The 19241-nt window shown below is 41.2% G+C and overlaps 1 protein-coding gene across 2 annotated transcripts in view; it reads right to left on the reverse strand.

Moving 5' to 3' along the window:
- MYO1D (myosin ID) overlaps positions 1-19241 on the reverse strand; it is a 359179-nt gene that overhangs the window by 127265 nt on the left and 212673 nt on the right. For both annotated transcript variants that reach the window (XM_030296022.2, XM_030296023.1), the window contains exon 20: positions 16004-16117. In XM_030296022.2, the coding sequence (XP_030151882.1) occupies positions 16004-16117 (114 nt within the window). The remainder of the gene's footprint in view (positions 1-16003; positions 16118-19241) is intronic.

Below are 19241 nucleotides of genomic sequence, written 5' to 3' on the forward strand. Positions count from 1 at the left end.
GTTTCAGTTTATGTGGTCTCACTTGAAACCAGTGAACAGATTTTATGTTTACGCAAATTAAACTCGATCTTGGCAACCAGCTCCCTGAGTGCTGGCTGGGGCGAGCCCATGTCCCCGTGAACTCACAAGACACAAGCTCGTTGATTCACGCGACTCACCTCAGCCATGGGGTGCAATCTTTTCCACCCATCTATAGTGATCTCTAGGTTGATTCTCAGAGTTAAAGAGGTTGTGATCAAAGTTCTGTACATGTTACTAATTATGTAGGTTACTTCTTGACTGTTCTCCATATCAAGCCCAGCAACCACGAGTCTCCCAGCTTTGCAAAACATTCAAATTCTGACCCTCCTTCCCATGTAAAACTTTTAACCTTTCTTGACATTGGAAATGATGCTTTAATTCGCTATTACAACTTACAAATACAGTGTAGAGAGTGACTCAAGGCGGATGATGCTAATCTGACAGTAACAAAGAATCCAGCTGGCTGAAACCCTATCCCAACTCCGCACTATTTGTACAAAGAAAGCCACTCTGTGGCTAAGACAGGGGTCACTTGTAACTTGAATGTTTCATTCTCAGACTGCTGTTTATAATTACTCGACTGTGCCGTTTGTGAGAACAGTGCTTACTGAAAACAGTCTCAAAAACCTGTCATGATTTCCTATTTTTATATTTCCTGCGAAGAGCGACTGGACTCATTGCTAAATGATAAGCAGGCTGGATTGTTTTTGCTAATGAAAGAGAAAAAACGTGTCAAATTTATATTTTAATTACATTTTGTTTAGGCTTACATAAAGATCAGTCTTTCTCTCTTGAACACAAACCAACTGATGACAGAGACTGGAGGGTGATTCCTGAAGAGATTAGCTGGACCCCAGCATACACTGAGCTACGTAGCTTAGGCTACGAGAAAAATACATGACGCTACTACATGACTGTTAGAATGGCTAGAATTTAAACTGACACTGGCAAATACTAAAGATGCAAAGCAGTGGGAACTCTCATGAACTGCTGGTAGGAATGCAAAATGGTACAGCTACTTTGGGAGACAATTTGGCAGTTCACATAAAGCCGGACTTAGTCTTGCTACATGATGTAGCAACTGCACTTGTAGGTATGTACCCAGATGACCTGAAAACTTGTGTCCATACAAAAACCTGGACGTGAGTGTTCACAGCAGCTTTATTCATGATGGTGCCAAACTGGAAGCAACCAAGATGTCCTCCAATAGGCAGAAGGATGGACAAACTACGGCACACTCATACATTGGAATAGTATTCAGTGATAAAAAGAAATGAGCTACCAAGCCATGGAAAGAGATGGGGGCACCTCAGATACCTACTGCTAAGTAAAACAGGCCAACCTACAAAGGTTACAAAGCATATGGTTCCAGTGATATGATATTCTAGAAAAGGCACAACTGCAGAGACAGTAAAATGATCAGAGGTTGCCAGGGTTTGGGGGAGAGAGCTACAAGTTGTAGAAATAAATAAGAAATATAGAGCTTTCCCTCCTGGCTTGCCTGACAATTGACCGCCATTACGAACAACATAGTTATTCTCTGAGCCAGGAAGTTCACGACTAACTGACTAATATGGCAGAAACAAATGGTCATCTATGTCCTTCACACCAGAAAGGCAACAGAAACTAAGAAATTTGGGAAAAACTGGCCAAAACATACAAGACCACATCAGACATCATCTTTGTATTTGGATTTAGGATGCATTTTGGTGGTGGTAAGACAAATGACTCTGGCACGATTTAGGACTCCTTGGATTACAGAAGGAAAATGAACCCAAACATAGACTTGCAAGACATCGCCTACATGAGAAGAAAAAGACCTCAAGAAAATAGCAAAAGGACACAAGAACAGAATGAAGAAGGTCGGGGGGGAATGCAGAGGACAGTGCTGATGCCAGCACAAAGGAGTAAAGGTTCTGTGGTGGCTGTAGTCACCTGCAGGGACGGTGCAGGCTTTTCACGAGAGGATTAATAAGCTGTAAAAACTTAAACAAAAAAGATCAAGAACAAAGTATTAGAAGAATTCGGTTATGAAAAAAGACCGGGAAAAGAAGCTGAAAATAACAGGTATTGTTATAGTGATGGGCAACTTATCAATATGTAATTATGTGATGGTGATATTTATCTTTATTTTTATGCTAAATTCTAGCCATGCAGAGGAGAACACCAGGTATCTATTCTATAAGCAGACAGAAACTTAGACCACAGTGGGAGAAACATAATAATAGTGTGGCTACATATTCTAAAGACGATCACAAAGCAGGGTTAGCTGTACATATGCCACTTCTGTTGAGCTGCAATGTATGATCTCAAGAAGTGAAGCGCACTGTGCAAATAAAATTAATGCCTCCTGATTTAACTTCTGGTTTACAGGAACTACAGGGACAAGGAGAATAAATGAACCATAAGGAAACAGACAAATCCAGACGAGACCAGTTCTAGACTCTAAGAAGTCAGTGTCATGCAGACTGTGTGCTGGGGGGGATGTGGAGAAACCAGAACTCTCATATACGGAAGAGAATGTAAAATGGAGCTGCCATGTTGGAAAAGTTTGGTAGTTTCTTACAAAGTTAAACAAAGGCCATATGATAGAATAATTAATTCCACTCCTAGATATCCACCCGGGAGAAATAAAAGCACATACCCACGTAAAGACTTGTATGCAAATGCACCTAGCAGCCAAATGTCCATGACATGGTACATAGAGAAATGAAATATGGTATATCCATTCAGTAGAATATTACTCAGCAATTAAATGAACAAATCAATGACATATGGCCCAACCTAGATGAACCTCCAAAGCATACTGAGTGAAGGAAGCGAGAGACACAATACCTGTTGTATGATTCCATGTATATGAAATTTCTAGAAAAGGTAAAAGGATAGGCTGAAGTTGGGAGCGGGGATTTACTGCAAATGGGTACAAGAGAACACTCTGAGGTGATAGAAATGTTCTAAAACTGGACGGTGTGATGTTTGTACAAAAGCATAAATTTCCTAAAAGTAACTGAACTGTACCTTGCAATGGGTGAATTTTAGGGTCAGTAAATATAGGAGTTTGCTAGTGCAGCCATACAAAGCCCCACAGAATGGATGGCTTAAGTAAGTTCTGGAGGCTCGAAGTCCAAGATCAAGATGTGGAAGGGTGTGGTTCTTCTGAGGCCTCTCTCCTCCACTTGTGGATGGCCATATTCTCTCTCTGTCTTCACATGGTCTTCCCTCTGTACCTGTCTTTGTTCCAACTGCCTCTTCTTAAAAGGGCACCAGTCATACAGGATCAGGTCTGACCCCAATGACCTCATTTTAACCTAATTACTTCTTTAAAGACCCTATCTGCAAACACAGCCACATTTTGAGGACTAGGGGTTAGAACTTCAACCAATGAATTTGGGGGAAGCACCGTTCAGCCCATTACCGTAAATGATAATTTAATAATGCTGTTTTAAGAAGTCAACCTCATGAGGGGTGCCTGGGTGGCTTAGTCAGCTCAGGTCATGATCTCACAGCTCATGAGTTCAAGCCCTACATCGGGGTCTGTGCTGACAGCTCAGAGCCTGGAGCCTGCTTCAGGTTTTGTGTCTCTCTCTTTCTCTGCCCCTCCCCTGCTCATGCTCTGTCTCTTTCTCCTTCAAAAATAAATAAATGTTGGGGCACCTGGGTGGCTCAGTTGGTTGAGTGTCCGACTTCAGCTCAGGTCATGATCTCACAGTTCATGAGTTCGAGTCCCACGTCAGGCTCTGTGCTGACAGCCCAGAGCCTGGAGCCTGCTTCGGATTCTGTCTCTCTCTCTCTCTGCCCCTCCCCTACTCACACTGTCTCTCTCTCTCTCTCTCAAAAATAAATAAACATTAAAAAAATTAAAAAAAATGTTAAAAAAAAAAATTAGGGGCGCCTGGGTGGCTCACTCGGTTGAGTGTCCGACTTTGGCTCAGGACACAATCTTATGGTTCTCAAGCTCTGTCCCTTTCTTTCTCAAAAATAAATAAAAACATTAAAAAATGTAAAAATAATAAACAAATAAATAAAAAGCCAACATCATGAAAAAAAGACTGTATGTGGAGGTACAGTTCTGGACTAAAAGACATGTACCTCTACAATAGGAACCTATTTTTAAAAATAAGTGTAAGACTTTCTTTGAATGAGTGGAGAAATTTAACTAAGTGCTAGATACTAAGTGATATTATGGAAATGTTTTTTTCTCAGATATGAAAAGGGGACGATAGTTATGAAGGAGAAGGTCCTTGTTCGCAGGGGCATATACACACAGGAGCATTTGGTGGCAAAGTGTCATGAGAGAGAGCAAACAAATACAGCAAAAAAACAAATATTTATTGAATCTAGGTGGAGGGCATAAGGGCATTTATTCCCTTACTATTCTTTCAGCTTCTCTATACATTCGAAAAACTTGATAATAAAAAGTCAGAAGGATGGAATTAGCATTTAACACTGAGGAGGCAGAGAGTTCTCCAGACAAGAAAGACACCTCTCCCAAAATTTCCTTTATTCCTTTCCTTCCTTGCTAATTGAAGTAGGAAATGTATCCTTCTATGAAGCTCACACCCAGTTATAGCTTTTTATAAGTGAGAAATGGTTAGTGTTTCTACGGTTCCTGCTACACAAAATCCAGAATAAAACATAACGTAGATTTTAGAAGTTTTAAAGTTTGGCATGGAAGAGGCTGAGACACACAGGTATAGCTCATTTAAACTAACAAATGACAACAGGGTACCTGGGTGGCTCAGTTGGTTAAACACCTGACTCTGGATTCTGGCTCAGGTCATGAGCTCATGGTTTGTGGGAGCCCCGCACGGGCTCTGTGCTGACAGGGCAGAGCCTGCTTGGGATCCTCTCTCTCCCTCTCTCTCCGCCCCTTCCTTGCTCTTTCTCTCTCTCAAAATAATAAATAAACTTAAAAAAAAAAAAGAAAGCAGATGACGAGATCTTTTTTTTTTAATGTTTATTTTTGAGAGAGAGAGAGAGAGAGAGACAGAGCGTGAGTGGGGGAAGGCAGAGAGAGAGAGGAAGAGAGAGAATCTGAAGCAGGCTCCAGGCCCTGAGCTGTCAGCACAGAGCTCAACACAAGGCCCAAACCCATGAACTGTGAGATCATGACTTGCGTCAAAGTCAGACACTGAACTGACTGAGCCACCCAGGTGCCTCAAAGATCTTTTTTTTTTAATAGGAGTAGCAAAGTGGTGACCTATGGGCTGAATATGGCCAACAGATGTGTTTTATTTGGCTTGCACGGCATTTAACAATCAGGAGACTAACATCAAATACAGACTTCAGCTTTTTTTAGGGGAATCCAAAGGCCTGGCATAGTGGGGCTCAGGCATGGCCATGGCGATTACAGTGGAGGGATGACTGCCCTGTGGTAGAGTATGGGCTTCATTCATTTCTGAACCTGCCAGACTCCCAAAGGAATTTGACTTTAAGACAAAGAAAATGAGGAAATGTTGTCACTTTTGATGAGATCTGCTTTACCACCCTCCTCTGCTCTCTTTCCATGTATATGGCTGTGGCTAGTGAGAACATCATGCTGGGAGGAAGGTGAAATGGAAGGGGAGGGATATGGAAATTAATGAGTGGTACTAGGCCGATTGTTTATACGCAGGGGGGAAAATGAATGCAGGGCTACAGCGTCACATACACACAGAAATCAATTCTAGGAGCACTGTGGCTGTCGATGTGAAAGGTAAAGCAATAAAGTGTATAGAGTACAGCAGAAGATGCCTTTGTGACCTTGGGATGGGGAACGACTTCTCAAACAAAAAAACCCCTGCATCAACCTCAAAGGAAAAAAGTGCTCAGCTGAGCTGCATTAACATAAAAAAAATTTGTTCAAACCCACCCACCATTACAGAATGAAAAGTCAAGTCACAGAGTCAGAAAATATATGTAACATCTGTAACTGCTAAGGGGCACTTGTGCAAAATATAAAGAGAACTAGAAATCAACTTTTATTTTTTATTTTTTAAAATATTTTTTTGACATTTATTTATTATTGAGAGACAGAGAGAGATAGAGCACAAGCAGGGGAGGGGCAGAGAGAAGATGGGGAGACACAGAATCAGAAGCAGAATTCAGGCTCTGAGCTGTCAGCACAGAGCCCAGTGTGGGGCTTGAACTCACAAACTGCGAGATCCTGACCTGAGCCTAAGTCAGACGCTTAGCTGACTGAGCCACCCAGGCGCCCATAGAAATCAACTTTTAAAAGACAACTGAATAGAAAGATGGGCAAAAGATTCACAAAAGGCATCCAAATGATCCATAAACACACAAAAAAGGTGCCAGACCTTATTAGTAAAAAGGGCAATGCAAATACAAAACACAATCCACATCTATCAACAAGTGAATGGATAAAGATGTGGTATATATACATAACCGTATATTATTCAGCCACGAGAGAAAGAAATCCTACCATCTGGACCAAATAAACCAGACAAAGAAATACTATATGATCTTGCTTACACGTGGAATCTAACAAAGCCGAACTCACAGAAATAGAGAGTAGAGTGGCGGTTACGGCGGCTGGCGAGCAGGGGATGTGGGAGACGCTGGACGAAGGGCACAAGCTTCCAGTTGTAAGATGAGTAAGTTCTAGGAAACTGCTGAACGGCAATGGTGATGGCAGTTAATGATACTGCATTATATACTTGAAAGTTGCTAAGCGAGTGGATCCTAAAATACTCTCACCACAAAAAAGAAACTGTAATTATGTGATGTGATGGCACTGTGGGCCAATGCTAAGGTGGTAACCATTTTGCAACGTGTAAGTGTATCACATCGGCCCACTGTGCACCTTACACTTGAACAATGTTATATGTCAATTACATCTCAATAAAGCTGGGGGAAAAACACCCCACAATGAGTAACTGCCACATACCTACCCAAACAGCTAACACTGAGGACACTCTCCATAGCCAGTGCTGGAGAGATGGCAGCTGCACCTGGAACGGTCACACGCTGTTGGTGGAGGTGTACATGAGCACTCTCCTTTGGGAAACTGCATCTGTCCACTACAGTTTCACGCCGGGGTAAGTGTCCAATGAAAGCGTATGCACATAAACACTAAAAGACAGTGACCGGGAGGGAACACAATGGGGCTTTCTGGCCTATTAATGGCCTGTGTCTCGACTTTGGTAATGGCTGAATAGATGGGTTCACTTTGTGATCATTCATCAAGCTCTACCCTTAAGCTTTGTGCACTTTTCTGCATGTAGGGTATACTCCAATAAAAGAGTTAAAATATTTGCCCGGATGTGAACAGGTGGGCGGGGTATGCCACATGTCAATAAAACCTTCCAAGGGTCTGCTAATCCAGTGACCTCAGTTTTACTTCAATTACCCCAAGCCTCATGAGAAAGTTTGAAAATCTCTATTCTAATGGGATCCTGTCACCAAAAAGTAGAATAAAAAAGCAAAGATATATTCAGTTCTAGTTCAGACACTCATTTTCAAAGAGAAACTGGACTGGGACTATTTTACGTATTGATGTAAGGGATTAATAATACTGCTTTGACCTGTCAGAGAGATGGTAAGAGTGGAATAAGGGGGCAAATGGGGGCAGAGGAAGAAGGGGATGCTTACGTCTTCCTCAAGGAAGAGAGTTAGAGGGACAGGGAGGGGGAGAGAGAGAGAGAGAGAGAGAGAGAGAAAAAAGGGAGAGGGGGAGGAGGAAGGAAAGAAAGAAAGAGAAGAGAAGGAAAGAAGAAAGAAAGAAGGAAGGAAAGAGGAAGGGAGGGAGGAAGGGAAGGGAAGGGAGGGAAGGAGGGAAGAAGAAACATGGAGAAGACAAAAACCCCTCCCCTCCCCTCCCCTCCCTTCCCTTCCCTTCTCTTCCCTTCCCTTCTTCCTTCCTTGTAGGCTTCATGCCCAGCACAGAGCCCAGTGTGGGGCCTGAACTCACCACCCTGATATCAAGACTGAGATGAGGGGTGCATGGGTGGTTCAGTTGGTTAAGTGTCCGACTTCGGCTCAGGTCACGATCTCACCGTTCTTGTGTTCAAGCCCCGTATCTGGCTCTGTCTGTGCTGACAGCTTGGAGCCTGGAGACTGTTTCACATTCTGTGTCTCCCTCTCTCTTTGCCCCTCCCCTGTTTGCACTCTTTCTCTTGTTCTCTCAAAAATAAAACATCTTAAAAAAAAAAAAAAAAAAAGACCTGAGCTGAAATCAAGAGTCAGTCAGATGTTTAGCCAACTGAGTCACCCAAGTGCCCTGAAATTTCTAAGTCATAAAATGAAAAATGCTTAGGGGCACCTGGGTGGCTACTTGGTTAAGCGTCCGACTTTGGCTCAGGTCATGATCTCACAGTTTGTGGGTTCGACTCTGTGTTGGGCTCTGTGCTGACAGCTCAGAGCCTGGAGCCTGCTTCACATTCTGTCTCCCTCTTGCTCTGGCCCTTCCCTGCTTGTACTCTGTCTCTCTCAAAAATAAATAAAACATTAAAAAAAGAAAAGGAAAATGGTTATCTTTTAGTTTGTTCTTTTTTCTTTCTTTTTCCTTCCTTTTTTAAAGTTTATTTTTATTTATTTTGAGAGAGCATGAGAGAGTGAGCGAGCAAACGGGGGAGGGGCAGAGAGGGAGACAGAATACCAAGCAGGCTCCATGCCATCAGCACAGAGCCCAGTGCAGGGCTTGGACCCATGAACTCTGAGATCATGACCTGAGCCAAGATCAGGAGTCAGAAGCTTAACCAACTGACTGAGGCAGCCAGGTGCCCCTCTTCCTTCTAGATTTTAATTCACTTCTCTTTAAATGTTTTTAATTCTGCAGTATGTTTTAGTGTTAACAGAAACTGATGAGAACAATACAACAGATAGTGATCTGACAGATTCTTATATTTAAAAAATAACTTAGGGGTAATGCCAGTGCAGTAGAATGTTGGCTATAGGGTAACAGATTCATGTGGTGTTATATACATTAATTCTTTTTTGAATTTTTAATTTTTTAAATTAATTTTTTGTATACATAAAATATATACAAAACAGATTGTTTCACAATAAACGAATTTGAAGTTTGTGAACTTCCTCCCTATAGAAAACACATACACACATGTACTATGAATTATCATATACAAAATAATTGGAAAATATACCACTAAACAGCCCATGGCTTAAAGAAGAACTCACAATGGAAATGACAAAGTAATTAAAATGGAACAACAAGGATGATACCACATATTAGAACATGTGAAGTTCAGCTCAAGGTCATTCATAAACACAAATTTACAGTTTTAAATGCATTTTTAAAAACTAAAATTTAAAAACAAAAGCATCCCTATCAAAATAACATCAGCATTCTTCACAGAGCTAGGAACAAACAATCCTAAAATTTGTATGGAACCAGAAAAGACCCCGAATAGCCAAAGCAATCCTGCAAAAGAAAACCAAAGCTGAAGGCATTACAATCCTGGATTTCAAGCTGTATTACAAAGCTGTAATCACCAAGACAGTATGGTGCTGGCACAAAAACAGACACTCAGATCAGTGGAACAGAACAGAGAACCCAGAAATGAACCCACAAACGTATGGCCAACTAATCTTTGACAAAGCAGGAAAGAATATCCAATGGAATACAGTCTTTTTAGCAAATGGTGCTGGGAAAACTGGACAACGACATGCAGAAGAATGAACCTGGACTGCTTTCTTACATCACACACAAAAATAAACTCCAAATGGATGAAAGACAGAAAGCCATCAAAATCCCTGAGGAGAAAGCAGGCAAAAGCCTCTTTGATCTTGGCAGCAGCGACTTCTTACTCAACACGTCTCTGAAGGCAAGGGAAACAAAAGCAAAGTGAACTATTGGGACTTCATCAAAATAAAAAGCTTCTGCACAGAGAAGAAAACAATCAGCAAAACTAAAAGGCAACTGACGGAATGGGTGAAGATATTTACAAATGGCATATCAGATAAAGGGTTAGTCTCCAAAATCTATAAAGAACTTGTCAAACTCAACCCAAAAAACAAATAATCCAGTGAAGAAATGGGCAAAAGACATGAATAGACACTTCTCCAAAGAAGACATCCAGATGACTAACAGACACATGAAAAAATGCTCGATGTCATTCATCATCAGGGAAATAGCAATCAAAACCACAATGAGATACCACCTCACACCTGTCAGAATGGCTAACATCAGCAACTCAGGCAACAACAGATGTTGGTGAGGATGCGGAGAAAGAGGATCTCTTTTGCACTGCTGGTAGGAATGCAAACTGGTGCAGCAACTCTGGAAAACAGTATGGAGGTTCTCAAAAAATTAAAGATAGAATTACCTTATGACCTAGCAATTGCACTACTAGGTATTTATCCAAGGGATACAGGTATGCTGCTTCAAAGGGGCACATCCACCCCAATGTTTATAGCAGTTCTACTGACAATACCCAAAGTATGGAAAGACCCCAAATGTCCACTGACGGATGAATGGATAAAGGAGATGTGGTATATATATACAATGGAGTATTATGTAGCAATCAAAAAGAATGAAATCTTGCCATTTGCAACTATGTGGATAGAACTAGAGGGTAATATGCTAAGCGAAATCAGTCAGAGAAAGGCAAATATCATATGATTTCACTCATATGAGGACTTTAAGATACAAAACAGATGAACATAGGAGAAGGGAAGCAAAAATAATATAAAAACAAGGAGGGGACAAAACATAAGAGACTCTTAAATACAGAGAACAAACTGAGGGTTGCTGGAGGGGCTGTGGGTGGGGGGATGGGCTAAATGGATAAGGGGCATTAAGGAAGACACTTGTTGGGATGAGCACTGGGTGTTACACATAGGGGATGAATCACTGGAACCTATTCCTGAAATCATTATTGCACTATATGCTAACTAACTTGGATGTAAATCAATCAATCAATCAATCAATCAATAAAAATGAAAGCAGCTAACCCCTCAACTCAAAAAGCTAGAAAAGGAACCAACAGAGTAAATCTAGAGAATGGAGAAGAAAAAAAACAAGAGCAGAGGTCATTGAAAAGGTAATAAAATAGGTCTCCAGCAAAACTGATCTGGGAAACAATGAGAAAAAAGCACATCTGATCAATGTTAGGAACACGGAGGGAACGTAAGAGGTACAGCAAGGAGCTCTTGGCCCCAGGACTGGGTCACTGGCAGCCTACAACTGGCTTCCCTTATATCAGGCATCCACCCTCGCTTAGTTAATGTCTTCTCCTCTCCTCTGAGGGACAGCTGAGGGCTGCGTCTCTGGGTGGAGGGGAGTGGGGATGTACTCTTGTTTAGACAGAGGAGAAAGCAAACATGACTGTCACGTGTTTCACATGCTGTGCGATAATGGTCCACACACCATTGGCTGTTGAGTGGGTCAGAACTCCCCCTGGGCTTGAATTATCATTTGCTTCATTTACTTCACTTTTCTCTTTGACATGCCCCCTCCCTTATCCTCTTTCATAGATAGCTTTCTTTTTCTCTTTTGCCTCCCCCTTTATTGAGGTATATAGCTTACACTCAGCAGAAAGTACAAATCTCAAGGAAACAGCCTGGTGAATTTTAACAAACATATACAGAAGAGTAACTGCTACCAGATCAAGGCGCAAAACATTTCCAGCCCCCCATAGGCTCGCTCTTTCCTCCCTGCTCACGTCTCTGTGTCTTTGCTGTTCCTTGTACCCTAAATACTTTTCCTCCAAGTAAGCATATGGCTCATTCTTTAGCTCCTATGAGTCTCTGCTTAAATGTCAACTTCTCGGTGAGGCCTGATCACTCTATTTGAAATTATAACACCCCTCATATCCTCTATCTTCCTTCCCTATTCTATTTCTTCCCTTATCCCTTCTAATGGATTATATGATGTGTATATGTATGTATATATATGCATGCATACATATACATATATGCACAAATATATACATGTAAGTAGAGTCTGCTGCCTCCCCTCCCCACTGCAATGTAAATTCTGTAAGGGCAGAGATTTTGACTATTTTGACACTTCTGTGCCACAATACCTATATGTCTGGCACATAATGAGTATTCGGCAATCACTTGTTGAATGAAGAGTTTAGTTATTGAGGCTGTGACAAGACAATCTGGTCTACAGCTCTCTAAAACCCCAAATGAAGATAATTACTACACTGGCATTCTAACTGAGGTGTAACTCCCCATTTCTTGAGTCTCCTTAAGTCTCTGTTCATTATGCCTCAAGATCTAGCAGAAAGAAATGAGGCACCAGGATGCTACAAGAAACACCTCTCAGACGGGATGTGCACCTGGTTGCTGCAAGCTTGTCAACAAGGAATAGGATCTCTCCACCCAGCATGTAAAGCTGTGGTTTGGAGGGATAAAGCAGTCACTTAACCGATCTCTGGGGAGCCCCTGGGAGCTGCTGCATGTGCCCATTAGAGTTAAGTGCCTGGGGCATTTAGGTGCTACTGCTTTATACAAGGTCAATGGGTTAGGAGATGCAGAGATAGTAAATTGGTTGAGTACTTTTTACGGTGCATTAGGAAAGCAACAAATATTGGTCCCATATTGCGGGCTGGAAGCAGTTAAGGAAACACATTCTGCTAAAAAGCACTGATGAAGACCAGATTTAGAAACTGATTAGACACATAGCCAAACTACAGCATCACCTAAACTCTTACCGCAATGGGCATCCATGAGCATGATTTAGTTTTTGTTTGACGAAGACTGGGAGCCAGGAGATTGGAACAGGTGTAGGTGGGAGGAGTCCAAGGGTGCCTGAGGAAGCTGCCTGTTTGAAGCACTTCTCTCCTATTGACCCACCCCAGCATGCTCTGTGACCAGGGCCCAAAGATGACTTCGGCCTAAGGTCAGCAGTCAAAGATTGTAGGGGGAAGGGATCAATTATGCCCCAAATGAACTGTAGTAATTATCCATGCTATCCCAGGAAAAGTCAGGGAAGACGATGCATGGATTAACAAGTGCTTAACAAGGAACTACGGTAGCAATGTGGATCATACGGAATTGGTTGCTATGGGGAGGCCTCATCTGGAGCCTGTGTGCAATATGTTACTGCAGGATGACACTCGGATGGTTTGTTGGGTTGGCTGATTTAGATCTAAGCCTAGTGCTGGCCCATGCCATTTGGCAAGGACGGCGACTGTTAGTAAGAAGACACACAGAGAGAAGTAGAGCCTGAGAGGATGGCAGGAACGCAGACTCTCCCAGCACTCGTGCTGCTCAGGGGGCTACAGGATAACACAGCCCCTTAGAGCTTCTTTCAACACCGAATGGTAGCATTTCCTTAGCTTTCGCCAGATTCTTCTCCCTGACTACCATGTGTATCCTCATTAAAAACATTACTCAAGACAGTATATGGTCCCAATCTGTTTGCTGGGGACAGAAAAGCTTAACTGAGACAGGAAAGGAGCCTATGAAAAAGAAACGAGAGGCATGAGAACGAGAAGGGTGTGGGCCCCTCAGCTATCTGTTCTTAGCGATTACTCTGAGTTCTGAGAACTTTCCAACTGGATTCTGAAACAGTGTTCCTATAGTTCTTATCTTTCTTAGAATAACTCATAACCGATGGTACTGAAGGGAGACTAGAGCTCTTTCAATGCATTAAAAGAGAGGTGAGCAAATGGAAGCCCATTGAGAGATTTCCTTCTACTCCATTTCTTTCAGCGATTCTTTGCTGACCATTTAGCTGTGAATGTTCTCGAGTCACCTGCCCCCTTTCTCTCTCTAGACTCATAATTTCAGCCTCCAATTATACATGGATCCACTCTTGAATTTTTATCTTGAGTGCTGAATTCTTTCCTCCTCTATATTGGATTTCCAATTATCTGTGGAATGTATACCTTCCAAGTTTCACCACTGCCTTGAAACACAACATGGTTAAAACTGAGATCATCTTCTTCCTTCCCTTCCCAGTTTCTTCACTACTCTTATCATTGTTTAAAGGTTCCTTGTCTTAAACTCTGTTTAATTTCAAAATATTCTGATCATACAGAAAGTTTAAAGAAAAAAGCCACAAAGACTCATGTTTTTACGATCAACACTTAATAGTTTGCCATAATTGTTTCAGACTGAAAGAACATTTTTATAGATTCAGTTGGAAGTCCTCTGTCCCCTTCAACCTGGCGCCCTCTAAGACGCAGCCGCTACTCCAAAGTTAGTTCTTCCCAAAGCAGACCCCGAGACGAAGGCTGGTAAACATACAGAAGTGATTTGGGAGGGGCAGGGACGCTGGCAAGGGAGTGGAGAGATGGTTCAGGGAGAGAAAGGCAGCCAACAGAGCCTTGTTAAACCAGTTACCACCGTGGGCCGCAGGCAAAGGGGGTTCTGACAGCCTGATGGGGGACTTTTGACAAGGACATTGACTGTTGGAGTCAGGAAGGTGTGCCCAGAAATGATCAGGGGGTGCAGTGGGATACAGGCAGAGGACTGATAGCATCCGTGACAGTGTGCACCCATTCTACTGACATTGTTTTACCTTTACTGCAATTGTTAAACGCCGTTAATTTTTATATTATATATTGTTTACAACATTGACAACGATGCTGATGATGAAGGGGAACAGTGACACACAAGTCACCATGAAAAAGGATGACAGTTTGGCACAATAACTTCGGTTCAAAGAGTTGCGTAGCTATTTATTGAACTTGTATCAAGTGCTCTGATTGATCTCCCTTTAATAGAAAGTAAAGAAATAAAACACAGGCCACAATTTATTTTTTTGTTTGTTTCCACACTTCATTTGACTTTGACAAAATCTGATTTTCTCCCATATCCTCCTTCGTCTCCTACTCTAAGACTGCAGTTATTAGGCTTAAACTGTGATTGATACATGAGATTACAAGTGCTTGCTAAGAAGACAATATGAAATCAAGAATGTCCTAGAATATTATTTTCTTCTTAGCTGCAATCCATTAGCCTTTTTATTGAAAGGGAGAAAGATGCATGTGTGTATATTGGGTTGGGGGCAGGGAGTGTAATGGACACAAATTTCAACCCCATAATCAACCCTGCAGTGACGTCCCAAATCATTTAGCAAACCCAGGAATAGTTTCCCTTCTGTGGTCCCTCACAACCAACAGGACTCTTGATTTAACAACATAAAACTACAAAACAGTATGTTTCCTATTCCCTTTTGCAGATACCAAAAGGATTTAAAATAATCTTTAAATAATACTCCTCATGGATTCTATTATTGGACAAACACAGACCTCTCTCCTTAGGAACTAGCAGACAGACAAAAACCACCTGACTCTCAAAAGGATCTGGTAGTCAGGAGGATCTTTCTGAAGAATCAGAACCAACAGTCACTTGTAAAGCAGACCACATACAGCAGGAGAAAAATGAAAAAAAAAATCTTATATTGAGATTCGGGGAGATATCCACCAAATTTCATATTTCAAATGAGAAATGATTATAGAACTTGAAAACCCCATGGAGAACAGCTGAGTGAGTTTAGATCAGAGGGAAAATATATTGGTGAAAAGAACTTTTGGGAACAGCACACATTTTACCTCTGAAAGAGAGGTAATGGTTTCATAAAGTAATTCTCTACTGTTTTTCTACCTGATTCCATCTCCCTATAAAAACAAACCTCTTGAAAATATATAAGAAAATACATTATGTGTCACAACATTTAAGCAGTACGTAAGATTAGGAATACAGAAAGATCACACAGAATGCAGAACACTTACACTTGGCTTTTTAAAATGCTTCATTAATTTATTGGTAACTTCAGATCCTTCTTTTTCTTCTTCTTCCTCTTTTTATTTTTTTAAATAGGCTCCACACCCAACGTGGGGCTTGAACTCATGAACCCAAGATCAAAAGTCACACGCTCCAGCCAGGCACTCTTGGATCCTTCTTATGGAAAATTGTGCATTTGTACAAAACATAAGATTGGCATACAATTTCAGGAATTCATGGGCTCCCTAAAGCCCCAAAGGTTGTAGTGATCAATTACTGACCCACTAGGGGTCCAGGAATACCAGGTTAAGAATCCCTTATTCAGAAAGGAGAAAACACTTACATTATAGAGCGGAATTGTCTTCATCACCTTGTACTGTTTAGTGGGGTCCATCTTATACAGGTGACGGTCAGTGACAAAAATTGCTCGGTCTTCCACCTTACTAAATCGATTCACCTGTAAGAAAACAAACCAATAAACTATAATATCTCACCCAGAATGAAATCAAATTATCTACAGGAAAACCTCTAGGGGCAGCAGTGGCTGGTGGTGGAGACACATTCTTGAACAGATATGTACCATGCAAGGCCCGTTCTCCTGGATGAACAGAGATCTAGAAGGAGTAGTGGTTTCCGGGTTTGTAGAATTTTACAATTTAAATTTCACAATTTTACAGTTTAACAGGGAAAACAAGAAAAACCCGGAAGAATTATGGGACTAAAAACATGTGACCCGGACACTATTAAAAAAATGAAAAGACGACCCAGAGGATAGGAGAAAATGTTTTGCAAATCACATTTCTGATAAGGGGCTTGTATCTCTAAAGGAAGAGAACGTATATTGAACCTAGAATATGTAACTCAATAATAAAAAGACAAAAAACCAGGTAAAGGATTGGAATAGACATTTCTCCAGAGAAGACAGACAAGTGGCCAAGAAGCACAGGAAAAGATGCGTGACATCATTAGCCGCCAGAGAAATGTCAATCAGAACCACGATGAGATACCACCTTCACACCCACTAGAATGACAATAATAAAAAAGACAGGTAATAACAAATATTGGCCAGTATGTGGAGAACTGGAACCTTCATCACTTCTGGTGGGAATGTAAAATGATGCAGTTGCTTTGGAAAACAGTCCAGCAGTTCCTCAAATAGTTAAATATAGAGTTAGCATATGACCCAGAAATTCTACTCCTAGGTATATACACAAGGGAATTGAAAACATAGCCACACAAAAACTTGTGCATGAATGTGCACAGCAGCAGTAATCATGACAGTGAAAAAGAAGAAACAACCTAAATGTCCATCAACTGATGAACGGATAATAAAATAGGATATATCCGCACAATGGAATATAATGTGTCAGTAAAAAGAAGTAAGTATTGATACACTCTGTAACATGGATGAACCTTAAAAAGATTATGCTAAGTAAAGGAAGCCAGTAACAGAAGACCACATATTGTGTGATCCCATTTATATGTAATGTCCAGAATAAGCAAATCTGTAGAAACAGAAAGTAGATCATTGGTTGCCTCAGCTGGGGGAGATGGAAAGTTTGCAGGGCTGACAGCTAAGGAGTTATGAAAACTGTGGTAATGGAAATACAACTCTGTGAACACAGTAAAAGCCAATGAATTGTATACTTTAAAATGGTGAATGGTATGGTATGTGAATTATATCTCAATAAAGCTATAAAAAACAGAACCCCTATTTGAAACAATGCATTCTTCCCTTTTCCTAATGCAATGGATAGGTGTATTTTAGATGAAATTTCCTTAAGCATAACGAGTATGTCATTAAATCTACATGTTCAAAAATGGACAGTGCCTTCCACAGGCAATGGTACAAATGCCTCATAATTACTACCGTCCGTAACAAGAGTGGGCCGCGTGGAAGGGCAGTAAATGCCCCACAAGGAAAGGATTCAAGCGGAATCAAAGTGAATGCCTGATGTGGATGTGGTAGGGGGATTCCTGCTTTGAATACAAAGACTAGAGTCTCCAAGGTCTCCTGACACTCAGATTCTGATTCCTTTACCTGACTTTCAAGAGTTTTTCCTTTTTTCAAAAAAAATTTTTTTTAATGTTTAGTTTTGAGAGAAAGAGAGGGAGACAGAGACAGAGTGTGAGTGGGGGAAGGGCAGAGAGAGAAAGAGAAGGAGATGCAAAATCCGAAGCAGGCTCCAGGCTCTGAGCTGTCATCACAGAGGCAAGGCTCAGACCCATGAACTGTGAGATCATGACATGAGCTGATGTTGGACGCTCAACCAACTGAGCCACCCAGGAGCCCTAAGAGTTTTTCTATCTGCCACTTTTCTTTTTATTTGTTTTTTTTTTATCTTAAAGATTTTAGTATTCTTCTTATTTTTGGGGAGTCTCTACACCCCACGTGGGGCTCAAACTCACAACCCTGAAATCAAAAGAGTCACGTGCTCTACCGACTGAGCCAGACAGACACTCCCCGTTCTCCTTTTTAAACTTTATTTCTGGAAGGGCTCTGCTCCCGACAGGTTTCTTCATGTTACTCTCTCTCTTAAATGTTTGTGATTTTCCACTCTCTCCTTTTTTATCTATATATATTTTAAGATATTGCTCAAGTTCTCATTCCGTTACAAAGCCTCTAAAATTCCTAAAGTAAAAAATGATCACTCTTTCCTTGGAACTTCTATCACACAGTTGTAGAATGAATATATAGGATGCATGTAGAGTTAAGAGTGAAACCAAAAATTAACATCGCAACTAAAGGCACAGGGTTTTTCTAATAAAGCAGGATACTTGAGAATACAACGAGCTATTGGCCAAAGCGTTTTTGCTCACGTAAAACACCAGATCCTGTCCCAAACCCTTTTTTCTGAAAGAAAGGAAGGTTTGCTGATGCTTATAAATTCCAAGACAATAAAGTTAAATCTATCCTTAGTCTCTATCTTCTTATTGTGAAATTTAGTTACTATCTACACTTCTCTACTAAAAGGGCAAAAGTTTTCATTTAATAATTGTAAAGTTTTAATAATTTCAAAGACACTTGTAATTTCTGGACCATGGATGCTTGTTATGAAAAAAATATACTTGTTAAAATAGTTGTGCAGAACACTGTGTTTTTATTTTTTTACAGTTTATTTATTTATTTTGAGAGAGAGAGAGCCAGTGTGGGCAGGGAAGGGGCAGAGAGAGAACCCCAAGCAGGTTCCATGCTGTCAGCACAGAGACTGATTCGGAGCTTGAACTCACGACCATGAGATCATGACCTGAACTGAGATCAAGAGTTGGATGATTAACCGACTGAGTCACCCAGGCGCCCCTTAGAACACTGTTGGTTTTTTTTTTTTTTAATTTTTAACGTTTATTCATTTTTTGGGGAGACAGAGCACAAGCAGGGGAAGGGGCAGAGAAAGAGGGGACACGGAATCTGAAGCAGGCTCCAGGCTCTGAGCTGTCAGCACAGAGCCCGACACAGGGCTCGAACCCATGAACCAGGGGATTGTGACCTAAGCTGAAGTCAGAGAATCAACTGACTGAGCCACCCAGGTGCCCCTCTTTGTTGTTTTAAATATTTTTTAATGTTTATTTATTTTTGAGAG

The sequence above is a fragment of the Lynx canadensis genome, chromosome E1, assembly GCF_007474595.2.
Source record: "Lynx canadensis isolate LIC74 chromosome E1, mLynCan4.pri.v2, whole genome shotgun sequence".
NCBI lineage: Eukaryota > Metazoa > Chordata > Mammalia > Carnivora > Felidae > Lynx > Lynx canadensis.